Below are 19,569 nucleotides of genomic sequence, written 5' to 3'. Positions count from 1 at the left end.
AAATGGAAAAAATCTGCACCCAAGAATACTCTATCCAGCAATGCTATCATACACAATAGAAGGGGAGATAAAGAGTTTCCCAGACAAAAGCTGAAGGAGTTCATGACCACTAAGTACCAGCTTTGCAAAAAATATTAAAAGGAACTCTTTGAGTGGAAAGGAGAGGCTAAAAGCAGCAGTACAGAGGTAGGAAACACAAAAGCAGTAAAAATGAATATTTCTGTAGAAAATAAGGAATTCATAAAAAAAGGTATAAAATATAATAACATATACCTAAAATATGGGGAGGGAGGAGAAAAGAATAGGTTCAAACTTAAATGACCTCCATCTTAATATAGACTGCTATATACAGAAGAGGCTGTATACAAACCAAATGGTAACCATATATCAAAAACCACTAACAAATATGCAAAGAATAAAGAGAAATGAATCCAAATATATCACTAAAGAAAATCGGCAAACATGAAAGAATGAAAGACATGAAAGGATCAGAGACAATCTCCAGAAACAACCACGAAACAAGTAATAAAAGGGCAATAAATACATATATATCAATAATTGCTTTGAATGTAAATGAACTAAACACTTCAATCAAAAGACACAGGGTAACAGAATGGATCAAAAAACAAGACCCATCTATATCCTGGCTGTAAGAGACCAATTTTATACTAAGACACCTGCAGATTGAAAGTGAATGGATGGAGAAACATCTAGCATGCAAATGGATGTCAAAAGAAAGCCAGAGTAGCAATACTATATCAGACAAAGTAGACTTTAAAACGATTGTAACAAGAGACAACAAAGGACACTATATAATAAAAAAGAGGACAATCCAGTGAGACGATATAGCAGTTATAAATATTTATGCACTGAACGAACATAGGAGCACCCAAATACATAAAATAGTTAACAACAAACATAAACTAATTGATAATAATACAGTAATAGTAACACCCCACTTACATCGATGACATCTAAATACGAAACAATGACACCTAACTACGAAACAATGAAGCAATGGCTCTGAATGACACACAGGAGCAGATGGATCTAATGGATATGTTCAGAACATTTTATCCTAAAACAGCAGAATACACATTCTTTTCAAGTGCACATGCAGCATTCTCCAGAATGGATCACATATTAGCTTACAAAACCTCAACAAATTAAAGAAGATCAAAATCATACCATGCATAATTTCTGACCACAACACTATGAAACTAGAAGTCAACCACGAGAAAAAATCTGGAAAGACCACAAATACGTGAAAGTTAAATAACATGCTACTGAACAATGAATGGATCAACTAGGAAATCTAAGAAGAAATTAAGAAGTACATGGAAACAAGTGAAAATGAAAACACAATGGTCCAAAAACTCTGGTATGCAGCAAGGGCCTCTATGAGGGAAATTTATAATAATACAGGCCTTCTTCAACAAGCAAGAAAAATCTCAAATAAACAACCAAAACCTAAAACCAGCAGAAGGAGGGAAATAAAGATTAGAGTAGAAATAAATGATATAGAAACTAAAAAATAGTAGAAAAATAATAGAAATAAAAACAATCATGGGGTGCCTGGGTGGTTCAGTCGGTTAAGCATCCTATTTCAGCTCAGGTCATGATCTCACGGTTCGTGGGTTTGAACCCCACATCTGGCTCTGTGCTGACAGCTCTGTGTGTCTCCCGCTCTCTCTGCCCCTCCCCCACTAGTGCTCTGTCTTTCTCAAAAATGAATAAAAACGTTAAAAAAAATTTTAAATAAAAAATCATAAGACAGCATTATGAAAACTATATGCCAACAAATTGGACAACCTGGAAGAAATGGATAAATGGATAAATTCCTAGAAATATATAAACTACCAAAACTGAAACAGGAAAAAATAGAAAACTTGAATAGACTGATAACCAGTAAAGAAATTAAGTAATCAAAAAACTCCTAACAAACAAAAATCCAGGACCAGATGGCTTCACAGGCAAATTCTACTAAACACTTATTTAAAAAATTTTTTTCAGTTTATTTATTATTTTTAATAATCTCTACACCCAATGTGGGGCTCAAACTCACAACTCCAAGATCAAGAGTCACAGGCTCTTCTGACTGAGCCAGCCAGGCACCCCTCTGCCAAACATTTAAAGAAAAGCTCATACCTATTCTTCTTGAACTATTTCAAAAAATAGAAAAGGAAGGAAAACTTCTGAATTCATTCTCTGAGGCCAGCATTATTCTGATACCAAAGCCAGATACAGATACCACTTAAAAAGAGAACTATAGGCCAATGTCTCTGATGAACATAATTGCAAAAAATCTCAATACAATATTAGCAAACAGAATCCAACAATACATTAAAAAAATCATTTGCCAAGATCAAGTGGTATTACTCTTAGACTGCAAGGGTGGCTCAGTAATCACAAATCAATCAGTGTGATACACCACTTAATAAAGAATAAGAACCATATCCTTTCAATGGACACAGAAAAAGCATTTGACAAAGAACACTATACAGTCATCATAAAAAAAAACCTCAACAAAGTAGATTTTAGAGGGAACATACCACAACAAATAAAGGCCATATATGAAAAACCCATAGCTAACATTATACTCAATGGGGAAAAACTGAGAGCTTTTCCTCTGTGGTCAGGAACAAGACAGGAATGTCCACTCTCACTGCTGTTATTTAACATAGTACTGGAAGTCCTAGCCTCAGCAGTCAGACAACAAAAAGAAAAGGCATCCAAATTGGTTAAAAGGAGTTAATCTTTCCCTATTTGCAGATGACGTGATATTATATGTAGGAAACCTGAAAGACTCCACCAAAAAACTACTAGAACTGATAAATAAATTCAGTAAAGTCCCAGGATATAAAATCATTTTATTTATTTTTTAATTTTTTTTAATGTTTATTTTCAAGAGAGAGAGCGAGAGCGAGCACACACAAACAGGGGAGAGGCAGATGGACGAGGGAGATACAGAATCCGAAGCAGGCTCCAGGCTCTGAGCTGTCTAGCACCAAGCCTGACACAGGGCCTGGACTCACGAACCGTGAGATCATGACCTGAGCCAAAGTTAGACACCCAACCAACTGAGCCACCCAGGTGCTCCCAGGATATGAAATTATTTTACAATGGAAAACATTGAACTCTTTTAAGGCATTATTCTATTTCACTTTTAACTTCTTTTAAGGGTATCTGTTATATTGAGTTAATAACTCTTGCCTTCCTTCAAGCTTAGTCTTCATTTATGAAATGATTTTTTTCATTTCTGATTTTTTCCTGAGTTCTAGCACTTCATTTCTGAATTATTATAATTATGATTTATGTTGTTATTCCATGTCTTGTATCATTGTCTTAATGTCTTTTAGCTTGTTTTAAAATACTAAGTTATAGGAGCACCTGGGTGTCTCAGTAATTGAGCATTCAACTTCTGCTCAGGTCATGATCTTACAGTTTGTGAGTTTGAGCCCTCATATCAGTCTCTCTGCTGTCAGCACATAGCCCACTTTGGATCCTCTCTCTCCCTCTCTCTGCTCCTTCCCCACTTGTGCTCTCTCTCTCAAAAATAAAAAATTAAAAAAATGAAACGGTAAGTTATAATTCTAGTATGTTTTTGAGCTGGTTTTTTTGGTTGTTTTTCATATCCATAGGGATGTTATTCTCATTCTGTTTTTTCTTTTTTTTTTAATTTTTTTTTAATGTTTATTTATTTTTGAGACAGAGAGAGACAGAGCATGAATGGGGGAGGGGCAGAAAGAGAGGGAGACACAGAATCGGAAGCAGGCTCCAGGCTCTGAGCCATCAGCCCAAAGCCCGACGCGGGGCTCGAACTCATGGACGGACCAGGTCAGATCATGACCTGAGCTGAAGTCGGACGTTCAACCGACTGAGCCACCCAGGCACCCCACATTCTGTTTTTTCTTATAAGAACTTTGTATGAGATTTGATCTTAACTTTTTTTGTCCATTTGTACATGAAAATAGTTTTCTTGAAATTTTCAAGGAGTAATAGTTCAAGATATGTTTATATATTTCACAGATCTCTTTCTGTTTTCTTTGGAAGATTTTAAATAATGTGGTGGTTTACTTTTTTATATTTCCTGGCTCTCTGCCCTATTCTCAATCATATTCTCAGTCTTCTCATTCCTTTGTCTCTGACCCTATTCTGACTCTACTCTTAGAACTTTCTGTTTAGTGCGGTGCCCTGTCCTGGAAAGGAGCTTTGGCTCCTTGGCTGGTTGGTTTCAAGAGTTCATGTTTCCCAGCCTTCTCTGACTCCTTTCAGAACTTAACCTTTGTACTCATCTTTAGATTTGGGTGACACCCCTCCCAGTTTCAACTATATTCTAAAATAGATCTGGTGTAATTTTCAAAGTACATTTGATCTTTGAGTAACATGGGTTTGAAATGTGCAGATCCACTAATATATGGACTTCTTCAATGATATATTGGGAAAATTTTGGGAGATTTGTGACAACTTGAAAAAATTCTCAGACAAACCATGTGGCCTGGAGATATTGAAAAAAAAAAAAAAGTAAGGTATGTCATGTGCATAAGATATATAGGGACTAGTCTTTTATCATTTACTATCATAAAATATATACAAATCTATTATAAAAAGTTAAGTTTTGGGGTGCCTGAGTGGCTCAGTCGGTTGAGCATCCGACTTCGGCTCAGGTCATGATCTCATGATTCGTGAGTTCGAGCCCCACGTCAGGCTCTGTGCTGACAGCTCGGAGCCTGGAGCCTTCTTCAGATTCTGTGTCCCCCCTCTCTCTCTGCCCCACCCCTGCTTGTGCTCTCTCTCTGTCTTTCAAAAATGAATAAACATTAAAAAAAAGTTAAGTTTTACCAAAAATTATGCCCACAGGCTTAGAGACTGTACATATTTTCATTTTTTGATGGCTAATGTTAGAAATATGTATAATATCTACAGTGTTTTATATCATGTACAATGATATTGATATAGGTATTGATAGACAATTCATAGATGAATAAACTTACAGTATCATAAATAGTGCATTTTTTCTTCCTTGTGATTATTAAAATAACATTGTTTTCTAGGGGTGCCTGGAAGGTTCAGTCGGTTAAGCATCTGACTTCAGCTCAGGTCGTGATCTCGCAGTTTATGAGTTCAAGCCTGGCATCTGGCTCTGTGCTGACAGCTTGGGGCCTGGAGCCAGCTTCTGATTCTGCATCTCCCTCTCTCTTTCTCTGCCCCTCCACTGTTCACACTCTGTCTCTTCCTGTCAAAAATAAATAAACATTAAAAAAATTTTTTTAAATAACATTGTTTTCTCTAGCCTACCTTATTGTACCACTTTACAGTATAAACTACATATAATGTACAAAATATGTGTTAATTGACTTTTTGTGTTATCAGTAACTCTTCCTGTCAACACACTATTAGTAGTTCAGTTTTGGGGAACGCCAAAGTTATACAAGAGGGATGCCTGGCTGGCTTAGTTGGTAGAGCATGTAACTCTTTATCTCAGGAATCATGAGTTCAAGTTCCACATTGGGCATAGAAATTACTTAACAAAAGTAAAGAATTATACAAGGATTTTCAAGTGCGTGGACATCAGCAACCCTAAATGCCATGTTCTTCAAGGGTCAGTCTTGTAAATGTCTTTTTGATGCCCTGTTGCTACCTTCTCCTTCCTCCCACTCATTTCATGTAGGTATTACCGTTATGTTATTGTTTCCAACCACTTGTATTTTGGGGTCTGTAGGGCAACTTTGTCACCTAATTTTATTTTAAATGTTTTTCATGGTTTTTTGGCTTTGCTATCTGGTTTCTTGGTTTTCGTGGATGATTTGACAAGTTTTAAAAACCTATTCTTGTGGTTTCTCAGATTCCCTCTCATTTTCAGGTCTTGGACTTAGAATACCTGGGGAGGCACTGCAGGATTTTGAACAGAGGAGTGACACAATCTAACTCTCTCTGGTATATGTAATGTAGATAGACCACAGGATGTGAAGGAAAAAGCAGGGTAGCTATTAGAATATTGTAGAAATCCAGGCAAGAGATAATGTTGGCTTGGACCAGGGGAGTAGCTGTGGAGTTGATGAGAAATGACCATATTTGGATACATTTTTGAAGTATAAATTGATAAGATTTTCAGATGGATTAAATGTGGAGTTTGAGAGAAAGAGGGTAGTCAAAAGACAGTTCCAGGTTTTTTTTATTAAATTTTTTTTCTGTGTTTTTTTCATTTTTGAAAGACAGAGAGAGACAGAGGTGGGGCAGAGAGAGAGGGGGACACAGAATCCAAAGCAGGCTCCAGGCTCCGAGCTGTCAGCACAGAGCCCGACGCGGGGCTCAAACTCACGAACTGCGAGATCATGACCTAAGCTGAAGTCGGACGCTCAACCGACTGAACCACCCAGGTGCCCCAAGATAGTTCCAGTTTTATTTTATTCTGCACAGCCAGAAGAATGGAGTGGTTTTCAGATACAATTGGGAGGGCCATGGGTATAGTATTTGGGGATAAAATCAGGAGTTAAGTTTGACCTGTGTTGAGCTTGAGATAGTTATTAGACTTCTGCATGGATCTTTGCAATCCCACTATTCCATGGACTGAAAAAGAAAGACATTGCTTATTATAGAAAATTGGAGAATACAGAAAAGTTAGATAAGAATATAAAAATCACAATCACATCACGGTCATTGTGAGCATTTTGATATGATTCTGTGAGAATATATAACACATCACAAAATTGCATTTCTGTTGTGTACACAGTTTTTTAAGGTTTATTTATTTTGAGAGAGAAAACAGGAGAAGGGGAGAGAGGGAGAGAGAGAATCCCAAGCAGGCTCTGCACTGTCAGCGCAGAGCCCAACATGGGACTCTGGATCCACTGTGAGACCGTGGATCATGACCTGAGCCGAGATCAAGAGTCATCTATTAATTGACTGAGCCACCCAGGTCCCCTAAATCCACTTTCACAAGACATAACCTAAGCATTTGCTAAGAGTGAAATGGTCTTTGAAAACATGACTTTTAATGGTATTTCATCTTTTGTTTTAGTCTAATAAGTCTAACCATATGGATTATATACTCTTACCCATTCGTTTTTGCCTGTCCATTCTAGCCCTGATGCTTCCTTTAGTCCAGAGAATTTGGTTTCCTGTAGTAGTTGCTGTGTATCATAATTCATACCTGTGGTTTGGCAGCCTGCCTGGTTCAAGAAAGATCCATGCTTTTAAAATGAGTGTTTTGGAAGATTATATTCACCTCAGTCATTTCAAGATTTTGGCGTTGTCCCCGAGGGCAGGTGCCTCCTACTATGAACACTGCAGAGGGAAGTGAGCCTTGATGCCTAGGACTGGGGGAGAATCTGCTGATTCATAGATATCTGGCCTTGCAGCGCTGTTCCCAGGCTGTGGGTGTTGAGAAATCCCAGTCTAGCAGGCACTATGTGTTAAGGTCCCAGTGAGACTAGTGGTATGGTAACTAATTTATATCCTAGTACAATTAGGCGTAAGTGGTGGTTAATTTCTAGAAAGACTGAAGGAGTGAAGGGAATTTGATGAACTGCATGCAGCCTGCAGGTTGTTGTTCTCTAGGAAAGAAAATCAGGCTTTCTGAACGAAGCTCATTTCTCTCTAATAACTGTATCCTTTTGAACAGAGATCAACAAACTTTTTCTGTAAAGGACCAAGTATTTTTGACTTGACAGGCCATACAGTTTCTGTTGTAATATTCAGCTCTGACGTAGAGCAAAAACAGCCATAGACTGTACAGAAACTTGTGGATGTGGCTGTGTTCCAGTAGAACTTTATTTACAAAATAGGCAGCAGAGCAAATTTGGGCCACAGTTTGCCAATCTCTGCTTTTGAAGAATGTATTTTAAAACTGAGTATTAGTGGCTATTATCCTCAGTCTCTGAGGATCAGTTTTCTTAGATCACAAAGCTAGATCACACAGGCCCAACTTCCAGGTCAGCGTTCTCCCACTGCACCTTGCTGCCTCATAGAAAAAGGCAAACGAAACAGCTAGAGCCCCTGGGAAGAGAGGAAGGGTGAGCCTGAAGAGCTGATTTGGAACTAAGAAGCAACTCTGAAAGTTTAATTGTAGAAAGTTTGTGTGGCTCATGAGGCAGTGACCTCCTGGAGGATTGGGACCATACCCACCCTCTTGTTTTTTATTTTATTTTCTATTTCATTCTATTATTTTATTTTTTTTTATACTGTAGCTCAACAAATACTCCTTTGAACCTGGTAAGTGCAAAGTAAACACTATTTTTTATTTCTTTTCTTCCTCTCACCTTCCCCACCCAAGCAGCTTCAATACATTCTTGGCTCTCCACTTTCTAAGTGTACCAGGTCTCTCCTGTGTGTAAAAGTTGATGGGGTCCTTCTGTGATGAAGGACAGCACCCGAGACTCCCTCACACAGACCCTACGTGCCCTTAAAATGCAGTCTCAGATTACAATTGACAGTTTTTTTCTATGAAGAGCTAAATACTAAATATGTTAGGTTTGGGGAACAAGATGGTCTTTACCTCAACTACTCAACCCTGCCATTGAAGAGCAGCCATAATGTGTAACAAATGGGCATGGCTGTATTCCAATAAAACTATGACATTGAAATTTCATATGATTTTCATGTGTTAAGAAATATTCTTTTGAGTTTTTAAAAAACACTTAAATATGTAAAAACCATTCTTAGCTTGAAGGCTAGACAAAAACAGGCAGTGGGACTGAATTTGGCCTGTGGCCCATACATTGCTAACCCTTGCCTTAGCAGCTTGGCAGTTTGCCCTGATTCATGTCCCACCCTAGGAGAAGAACGGCTTAGTTGTGTTATCTGGAATCACTTACATAGTTTTTAGCTTTTGTCATTACATTTATTATGCTGCATATTAATCATACGTATTTGTTTTTCTCTCTTATTGGACTCTGAGCTTCTTGAGAGGAGGGCCATGATCTAGTCAGTCATTTTTGCATCCTTGGTATCCACCACTTGACCTGACACATAGTGGGTATTCAGAAAATGTTTAATTTGAATTTTAACGATCAATAAATTAAAAATGTCATTACTACTGAAACACTAGAGAAACACCTGACTGATAGGCAGTAGGCCTTCTCAAGTTCTTCCCTTTAGCAGTCCATAATAACTGCATGTGCTGCTAGTGGATCTTTGGACTCAGTGGTTACATAACAAAAACCTTTCCAGATTCTTTCATTTTAGAGTTCTCTATCACTTTCAGACAAGGGATGGTTGTACTTTAAATTATTACTTTGATCATAATGACAAACAATGGCTTTCATGTTTCTTATGAACAGTGCTATAATCTGGATGAAAAAACAATAATAGCTATTGTTTATTGAGCATATACTACATTCCAGTCTCTTAGTGAACGCTAGTGTTTTTTTAGGCTTTTGATAACTTTCTGATTACCATCAATTTACCTCTTTTTCTGGGTTCTATACTCCTAAAACAAAACAAAGCAACAGCATTGTAATGCTTTTCCTCCATACTACCTACTGTAATGAGTGATAACACTGTCTACTCTGCCCTTCACATCTAATCTGAATTCACCTAGACTCCATCCCCTCTTCCCCATATCTAATTGGCCACTAAGTCTTATCAGTGTTTTTTTTAATCTGTCGAGTTTTCCTTCTACTTCTATCACTTGCTCTACTGAATTAATAATTTCTCAAGTTTTCCAATATATAGTTAAACATCTTTACTAGTTTTTCTGACCTTGATTACCCCGTCCCTCAATCTGCCTTACCCATAATTATCAGCATTGAATGCTTCTAGCAGTAACCTAATCATGTCAGTCCCATGATTAAAACTCTTCTTTCATTCCCATCATTTTCAAGATAAAGTCAATTTCCCAGTCATGACATACAAGACCCTATGTGTGACTCCAGAGCTTAACACACACATGTTTCAGAACTCAGAAATATTTGGACCTCAGAAAAGTCATATAATGTACATAATATTATAAAATACCCTCTGCTTATTCTGTGTCAGCACTGTGTAATCATACACATTAATATTTCTTCATCAAAGAGTTTGGTTGTTTATGCCAACTAGAATAATGACTATAAATAGATTCCTATCAGTTCAGGTCAGGTTTTGCTGCCAGATGAAGGCAAGAAACTGTTTACTTTTTAGAGTTTTTTAGATCTCAGAATTTGAGATAGGAGATTATGGCCCTGTAGATACCCAGTGGTCTGCTAGAGCTGACTTGCCCTGGCTGTCAAGAGCCCGGTTTGCACATCTCTTCTCGACTCTGCAGTTGGTGAGGCACGTTGGTAGTTTGAAATCAGCCATGGAAGGTATGGTATTTATGCAATGGACCTCAGTAAATGCAACAAATCATGGCTTTTCCCCTCCCTGGAGATCAGGTTGTTAAACATTACCAGCAAAGCGTTGTATATATTCCTAATATATTTATAGTATATTTGTGTATTTTTACCATTGTGGCAAACCAACTTGCTCACACTATGCAGTAAGGAACAAAAGAGTAAAGTTTTCAGGGAAACATAGAATGTAAAAATTAAGAAGATCAATAAGAGAAACTGGGAAAAATTGGAGCTTTGGAACCAGAGCTTCAAATTCTAACTCCACTTTTTCCAGGCTGTATGACCCTGGATAAATCACTTATCTGGATTTCAGTTTACACATTTGAAAATGGGGACTGATATCTTTCTCTTAAGGTTGTTTTAGGGATCTATAATTAGATATCACATGTAAAGCCTAACATAGAATGAATAGAAAATGTTATTCTTTGTTTACTATAAGCCTTATTTTTCTGGAGATGTTTGTTTCTGCAGACATGACTCCCATTCTCTAACATTGCTAATGCCCCCACAGAAAATATCATGCAGTTTAGCACTTGTTATGTTTTCTGGTTAGTTCATCTTGTGTCAGTTGATCTCCTTATAAAAATGATCCTTGACTTTTCTTGAGCATGTCTGTCTAAACTAAATTTACGGGGCGTTCCCCCCCCCCCCATGAAAAGCTTTCAGTCATTCATTTAATAAACATTAATTGAGCATCTATTACATGTTAATGTGCTAGGTGCCAATGATAGATTAACAAGACATAAACCCTCCTTATGTTTTGGTGGAATGATAGTTGGGCAAGGAAGCCAACTGTTTAAGTGCAGGGAAATTGGGAGGTTTTGTAATCATCTGGGTGAGATGTGATGGTGATAAGAACTGAGGTAGTGGCAGTAGGAATGAAGGAGAGATGTCTTACTCAAAGATAAAGACTGTAGAACTGGATAACTTGGGAGTGATCTTGCTTTCTTTCTCCCTGCCCCATCTGAGATCTCTGGCTTTGCCTTATGGATAGGTGGTGGTGCCATTTATCAATATAAGATGTACATAAAAGGGATCAGATCTTGAGCAGAAGATGATGGGTCCAGTTTTAGACCCTCTTAGTTTTGAGGTGTGTGTGGGGTATATGGGCAGGGTGACCATATTTATCATTTACTTAAAATTACTTGAATTTATCATACAAACTTGAACATTTATGAGAGTAGGATGTGCCCCTAATATTGAAGCTGGGGCAATATTTATAAACTGGACCTGGCCTGGAAAACCCAAGGGTGTCAAGAAAAGATCATTAAATATCAAGCTATACAGGGAAAAAGCATAGAGTAGAAAGAGCAGTGGGTTAAGTGGAGTCCTGAAGAAATTTTTAAGAGGGGCAGGAAATGTGATCATTGAAGCAGGAAGGGAACCTGGAGCTAGTGGTCTCACAGAATCCCAGGGAATAATCATTTTATTTTCTCTTGTCTGTTGTTTAGGAGTAGAGCCCCTTTGAAGGATTCATCATCAGATGCAGACCTCTCTGCAGTGAGAGGTCATGTACATGTTAAACATGTACCTGTTAAAAAGGGGTTTTTACCTTTTATGAGAATACTAATTTGAATGACTTAGTTATTATAAAACTCTCTTAAGCACTTTTGTTTTGCAGTCATTTGGCCAAAATCTGCTAATTCAGATCCAGTTTAAATCTAGGTGTTATTTTGTATTTATTTTATTTATATTTATTTATTTTATCCTAAGAGTATGAGTTATTTAGTCAAATATGTAAGTATAACCACTACAAGCACAAAGTAAATCTCTAGGTCAAGAGATAGAACACATTTTTTTCTGAAATACTGAAAATCATAAACAGCACTTCTTTTCCTTCCTTATAAATAAGTGTTCTTCAGGAAGTCAACAGAAAAATAGAACAGGGGTGCGCCTGGGTGGCTCAGTCAATTAAGCATCTGACTCTTTTTTTTTAATTTTTTTTTTAACGTTTATTTATTTTTGAGACAGAGAGAGACAGAGCATGAACGGGGGAGGGTCAGAGAGAGGGAGACACAGAATCTGAAACAGGCTCCAGGCTCCGAGCTGTCAGCACAGAGCCCGACGCGGGGCTCGACCTCATGGACCGCGAGATCATGACCTGAGCTGAAGTCGGCCGCTTAATCGACTGAACCACCCAGGCGCCCCTAAGCATCTGACTCTTGATTTCAGCTCAGGTCATGATCTCATGATTTCCTGAGTTCGAGCCCTGCGTCAGGCTCTGTGCTAACTACAGGAGCCTGCTTGGGATTCTCCTTCTCTCCCTCTTTCTCTGCCCCTCCCTTGCGCTTGCTTGGCTCTCTTTCTCTCTCTCTCAAAATAAACTTTAAAAAAAGGAAAAAAGGAAAAATAGAACAAATGAATATTTTTCATTTTTAGTGGATTATGCTGGCTATTTTCCTCCTAATATTTTATTATGAAAAATTTCAAACATACAAAGAATTGAAAGAATTACACCTACTAACTATAATTAATATATTGCTGTATTTGCTTTATCACATATCTCTTTGTCCATCTGTTTATCCCTCTAGTCATTCATCTATCCATCTTATTTATTTATTTGTTTGTTTGTTTAATTTTGATGCCTTTCAAGTAAGTTGATTGGCTGTTTTCCTACGAAATCTTAGCTTTATTTTTTCTGGATGTTGTAATTTGTACAGATGTTTTCAGCTGACCGTTTTTCCTGTTTCTAGAAATATGAAGTTGCCAATAATAACTGTCAAACTTAGAACATTAAAAAAAAAAGCCTGGTAAATAGTGTCAAGCCCGATTAGTGTCTTCTTTCTCAATAGATTTCTAACTGAGACACTTATAATTGTTAAAGTTATCAAAAAGAATTTCCATTGGTCTTTTAATATTATTTTTTGGTATTCTAAATAAATACTTATTCATACTGTATTGTTTTCAGAGTGGAGAGATCTACAGACCAAGTCATCAAGCCAGTCAATGTAGGAGCGCTATCAAAATGGGTTGGGAAGATACCCCCAGATGTTTTACAAGACATGGCAGTGATTGCACCCATGCTTGCCAAACTTGGATATGACCCATATGCCAATCCACCTAACTATGGAAAACCTGATCCCAAAATTCTTGAAAACACTAGAAGGGTAAGTGAGAGTTTTTAAAATGAATTGAGAAAACTGAATATGGAATTTGGGTCCTGAGCATTTTTTTATCATTTTGCTTCTTATTTTTTGTGATCAGAAATTTATTTTAAGTTTGAGAAATTCTATTTGTAGAATGCTTTATCATGAGAACTCTTCCTGCATTTGAAGGGTAACTGTGGCTCTTCCCAGGAAGTATGGGGACAGTTCTTTAATCTTTTTTGTGCAGTTTCTAGGAATGGTGCTGATTGTTGGGGAGATTTATTCTCATAGCCGATTACCACAAATTTGCTGGAAATACCAGAATTATTAGTGCCCTCACTTCTAGGATTTTTTTTCCCTTTGAACCTAATAGCTTACTTTACTTTTAAACCTTTGTTTAAATGAGGCATGATTTCTTGATACTTGAAAACTGAACACTGGCTACATCAGAAGAATTATTACAGAGGTGTAATAAGCAACCTTGAGATTGAAAGTTGTATTAAAGTGTAATTACAGCTTTTTCTCTTAATAAATTATGCTAACATCTTTATAAAATATTGTTTCAGACAAGCTGAAAACTCAGCTAATCTGAATATATACATTTCCGAGTATAATTTATTTCAAATCAGACCTTGATGTATTCTTTTTTTATTGTGGTAAAATATACATAACGTTAAATTTACCATTTTGACAATTTATAGGTGTATAGTTCGGCGGTATTAAGTATACCCACGTTGCTTGTGTACTTGCCGCCACCACCCAGATAAGAAACGTTCTGGAAGTTCATCTTCCCAAACTGAAACTACATGGTCATTACTCATTCCCTCTCCTTCCAGCCCCTGGCAACCACAATTCTACCCTCTGACTCTACATGCATTCTTGTCTGAGACTGCAGTTTAAACAACACAGCTATGTTAGTGTAAGTTCACTGATAGGCTGTTTGATTTCAAGATGAAAATTCCTTGCTTTTCTCAAGTATTCTCTTGCTTGTGTCAGTGTCCTTCTCTCTCTACAATCTTAAATCATCTCTTTATTCTGTCCTTCTTTTGATACCTTTAATTGACAAGCACACTTACATTTCATGAGGTTAATTTCCATGCAGATTTTTTTCTCTTAAGTATTATATACTTTCATTTTCCTTTTTTAGTTTGTAGTAGCTATATAGGAAGAGCTATCTGTCTTCTTATAAACCATCATGTATACAGGCAGATCTTTTTACATAATCTTTATCCTTTTTTATGATTTCATATCTACAAACATTTTATTATAAAAATGTAAACTTATACAACTTATAAAATTAAAAAGATAAGAGAATAAAATTCGCCTCTGTTACCAACCATACACATACCATTCTTATTTCGATGGTTTTCCCTTCCTTCCCTGCTTATTGTAAAATGTAAGATAGCATTGTTTTATAATCTTACTTTTGCACACACACACACACACACACACACACACACACACGATTTTATATCCAGCCCTTTCCTCCTAATGTTTGTTAGCATGTTGCTTTTTAAACATAATTTTTCATGGTTACATAATATATTACCAGATGAGCTACCTCAAATCCTTTCTGAAGCACAGTAGTAGGTCAGTAAATGAATGAACAAATAAAATATATTTCCCTAGTATATGTCCTATAATTCATTTCACCATTTTCCTTTTGCTGCTTACAATTTTGTTTGACAAATTATATTATAGTGAACATCTTTGCACAAAATACATTTTTTGGTACAAATTACATTTTCGTCTCTTTTTGTTTTGTTTTTTATTTTTTTAGAGAGGCAAAGAAAATGCAAGTCAGGGAGAGGGTTAGAGGCAGAAAGAGAGAGAATCCCAAGCAAGCTCTATGCTCAGCATGGAGCCCAGCCCGATGCAGCGCTTGATCCCACAACCCTGGGATCATGACCTGAGCAGAAATCAAGGGTCGGACACTCAAATGAGTGAGCCACTCAGGCACCCCTAGTGTCTTTTTCTAACGTAGACTAAAAAAAGTAGAATTAAACCAGGTCCAAGTATCTGAAATTTTTAAGTTGCTTGATATATGTTGATAATTTCTTTTTAATCTTTTGGACTATCCATATAATATAGGTAGTTTTATTTTTGATTTTTGCTGATTTTAATAGGTTTCATTGATTAATGTAGTTGAACATTTTCCAGTTATTACCTACATGTCCACATTCTTTTATGAACCATCTCTGAAGTTTTAAAAAAGTTTACATTCTGCTAAAGATGAAGTACACATCAATCTAACATCCATTATCATAGTCCTTGATAATCTCTTGACAATTGGTAATTCATAGCTTTCTCTTTTGTATGATATCAGAATGTTTTTTATAAACCAGAAATATGTACAAATGATATTTAGAGGTTTTCCAGGCAATAGACACTATAGTTTTCCTACATGCAAGTTGACTGGCTACATTATTCTTGGTCTGCTTGAAAGGTTGGGAAGAATGCTGTGGTTTGAATCCATGTGACTAGAGAATTTGTTTCATACACATCTGTGGCTTTTTAAAGGGTTTCTGAATTCACACTGGATAAAAACCTTCCTCCCCCATCTCTATTTCTAAAGTGACAAATAATTTTGAGCCAAAAAAAGATAAAGTGTGAACTATAATTGCATTTTTGAGCACTTCATGATAATGCATACAAGCTGGCATTCCCGTTTTGTGGGGTTGGGTTTCATAGCCCTTCTTGTAATCCAAATCCTATGTTTTTTCAAAGCTTTTTTGCCTGCAAAAATTCAGATGCTATTATATGCAGCATTGATGATCATGAAGTTTCCTAAAGTAATGCTTAGAAAGTGATCTTTGATTGTCAGATGTGATGTGAGAATGGCTCCAGAAAAAGAAGATGGCTCAGGAGATTGTTCCCTTTATTTATGGGATGGGAGTGGGAAGAAATTCACATTTTGACCAGGAATATAGAATCCAAAGCTCCAGGACTAAACGTGCTGGTTTTCATACAGTTCTGGGTAGTCTGGAAGTATTGGTCTCTGAGTCAGCATATTTTGGGGACATATTGCCCAATTTTGAATAGAAAATCATGTGCTTGGTGGTTGCTGTGACTCAGAGGGTAAATTGGAAATTAAATACTAACATATTCCATACTCTTTCCCATCATAGTCTCTAATCCCAAAATTGTGGCACATTTAAGTAAATAGTGCCCTCTATCTTTTTAGATTTATAAACCTAATTGAGAACATGATGAAATGTATGGATTCCTATCTTAGAAATACCGACACATAGATACACAGAATTTTACCCACAATTTCAGTGAATTCATAGATGTCCCTGAAGCCCATCAGATTAAGGACTTCTGTTTTGTGGCCTCCTTAATCAAACTCACCCACTCATGTGGCTTTTTTTTTTTTTTTAATGTTTATTTATTTTTGAGAGAGAGAGAAAGAAACATAGTACAAGCGGGGAAGGGGCAGAGAGAGAAGGAGACACAGAATCTGAAACAGGCTCCAGGCTCCGAGCTCTTAGCACAGAACCCAACGCCGAGCTTAAACTCACAAACCGTGAGATCATGACCTGAGCCAAAGTCGGACACTTAACTGACTGAGCCACCCAGGCGCCCCTTATGTGGCTTTGATTACAGCCTATTTGCTGATGATCATAAATTTGGTATCTCCTAGTGGTTTTCTTTCCTAAGCTCCGAGCTCCATATTTCCATCTGCCATTTGAATCCTTCCACCTACGTGCTCACAGAGACCTGAAACTTGGTGACCAACATTGAACTTATTTACCAAACGCATTCCTTGGTAGGAAGAAGCTCGATGGAGTTGCTCATTAAACTGAGTAGGAATCTAAAGTAGGGGTGAGATAGGATATGATCATCTATACTTGAAGCATCTATGAGTCACTGAGCAGGTAGGAGGAACAGAGTCCTCAGGGCACATGAGTCAAGCCAGAAAACAGTTTAAAGACCTTGTTACTAAACCTGAAGAGAGAGCTGAAAAGCAGATCAACGTATAAATGGAATATGCGTCGGAAACCTGAATAGACAGTACTAATGCAGAGCAAATAGTCAAATGGAAAAGCAGATATCAGGGTGTAGAACCCACAGTTGCAAGCAAGAAGGAACTTGATATAAGGCATAGGAACTGTTAGCAGAAGTGTTAGACATTTTTGCTTGCCCGTTCCATCTTTTCCTGTAGTAGGAACTATCTCTTAAAAAATAAACTAAAAATTCCTGATATTAATTTTTCCAGACTTTCTTAGAGGTGGGATAAGGATGTGGCCAATTTTTACTTAGGCAAAGCTATGTAAGGAGATGTCTTTTAGAGTTTTCTGGGAGACATTGAATTTTCTGGAAAAAAAATAAAGAATTCTGTGGAAAGAGCTCATCCTTCCCCTCCTGCTTTTTGAACACTGCTATGGAAGAACATTATGCATGGCTGTGCTGCAGCCGTCTTGAGGTTGTAAGAGAAGGTATCACTGATACCCTGAAGATGATAAAAGGAAGACAAGGAAAGGGCCTGAGACCCTTGATTTCTGAGCTACTGAGCACAGCTCAGGACTGACCATTCACTTCACCTCTGGACTTCTTATATGTTTGAGCTACTTTTAACCAGTTATTCTGTTATTGTAGCGTTAAGCAGTAACTAGCAGTTAATGCTAGTGGACTCCTATTCTTCAGTGTGTAGCAGGAATAAAGCCCATCCAGTGAGGCAAGCAGAGTGAGTCCAAGAGAGTCTGGCATTATTTGAAGTCCTGGTTCTGGCTGTCTGTGAATATCATCTTTGACTCTGCTTTTGCCACAGTTATGTGAGACATCGTATAATTCACATCCAGGAAAAATTCCCCCTTGGACTCCTTTCCTTTAATTGGGCTCCTGGGCCATAGTAGGAATATTCCAACTAATACTATTCTTGGTGAATTTGGAGGATGATAAATCTTTAGCTATTCCTCATTTCCTTGATTTTTGTACTCCAATTTTAGCTGTTTTAGTTAAAAGAATACTTACTCTCTTAAAATTTTCATAGACCTTCAAAGCAACAACTGTAGAATTAAGTTCAGTTCCTTAATTTGGCTTCCCTCCCTGCCCAAGAGTTTTGCCTTGACTTTGAAAATAGGCAGAATTGTTTCCTTAGGGCATTTTATGAAGAATATATGAGGAAGTTCAGAGTTGTACATTTTACCATCTCTCAGAATACTTCAGTCAGCATTTAGATGTATCATTTTAAGGCTTCAAATATTAAACAGGTAATAAGTAAATAAGTGCTGTAGGCATAACACCTAGTTGCTTCCGAAGAAGCAGATTGGGTTTGTATACAGGAAGAAGATGTAGGTATTTAGAAAAGACATGATGTAGAAGTAATAAGATCATGATAAGAGGACAGAAAATTTTCCATTGTGTTTTAAAGGCATAAGAACTGGGGGCACCTGGGTGGCTCAGTCGGTTAAGCATCCAACTTTGCCTCAGGTCATGGTCTCACGGTTTGTGAGTTTGAGCCCCTTGTCAGGCTCTGTGCTGACAGCTCGGAGCCTGGAGCCTGCTTTGCATCTGTGTGTCCCTCTCTGCCCCTCCCCTGCTTGCACGTTCTCTCTCTCTCAAAAATAAATAATAAGCATTAAAAATTTTTAATAAAATAAAAGCATAAAAACTGGTCTTAGAAACCCAGGAATTTGGCCACTGGGTCAGTCTAAAATCTGAGACTACCCCAAGGGAGTGGCCACAGCAAGACTGTGCTCTTTGTGACTCATCATTCAAAGTCAAATCTTGTCTCATTCTCTGTCACCATTTTGGCACAGTCGTTCATAAGTGTATACCAATAATTTGTTTTCTGCCAGAAATCCTCTTGGGGGTAATGAGTTTCATGCATCCATATTTGCTTTTTTGCTGTATAAAATGAGTCATCTTCTTTGTTTTTTACTTACCTAGATCAAATGTCAAAGGAGCCCCTTTGTTGTGTGTACAAGCCTTGTGTTCCTTACTTGTGTCATTTCTGATTTAATACATTTAAACCATCTTTAACAGCAGTTGTTTTCAGGTGTGACCCTATCTGAAGGCCTATGAGGAATCCAGTCTCTTAAACAAAAGAAGCAGGTTCTATCGTTCCTCTCATTTTTCTCTTTCTGCCTTCATTAGTAAGACCACCTTTTGAGAAAGAGAACATTTGCAGCCAAGAGGTTTGGTTGGGTAGCTATTTACAGTTTCCC

The 19,569-nt window shown here is 37.3% G+C and overlaps 1 protein-coding gene across 2 annotated transcripts in view; it reads left to right on the top strand.

Moving 5' to 3' along the window:
- Positions 1-19,569, top strand: part of TPST1 (tyrosylprotein sulfotransferase 1) — a 163,632-nt gene that overhangs the window by 90,593 nt on the left and 53,470 nt on the right. For both annotated transcript variants that reach the window (XM_047838740.1, XM_047838741.1), the window contains one exon: positions 13,222-13,420. In XM_047838740.1, coding sequence (XP_047694696.1) covers positions 13,222-13,420 — 199 coding nt within the window. The remainder of the gene's footprint in view (positions 1-13,221; positions 13,421-19,569) is intronic.

This window comes from Prionailurus viverrinus, chromosome E3 (assembly GCF_022837055.1).
Source record: "Prionailurus viverrinus isolate Anna chromosome E3, UM_Priviv_1.0, whole genome shotgun sequence".
NCBI lineage: Eukaryota > Metazoa > Chordata > Mammalia > Carnivora > Felidae > Prionailurus > Prionailurus viverrinus.
This window is presented reverse-complemented; position numbering and strand designations above follow the sequence as displayed.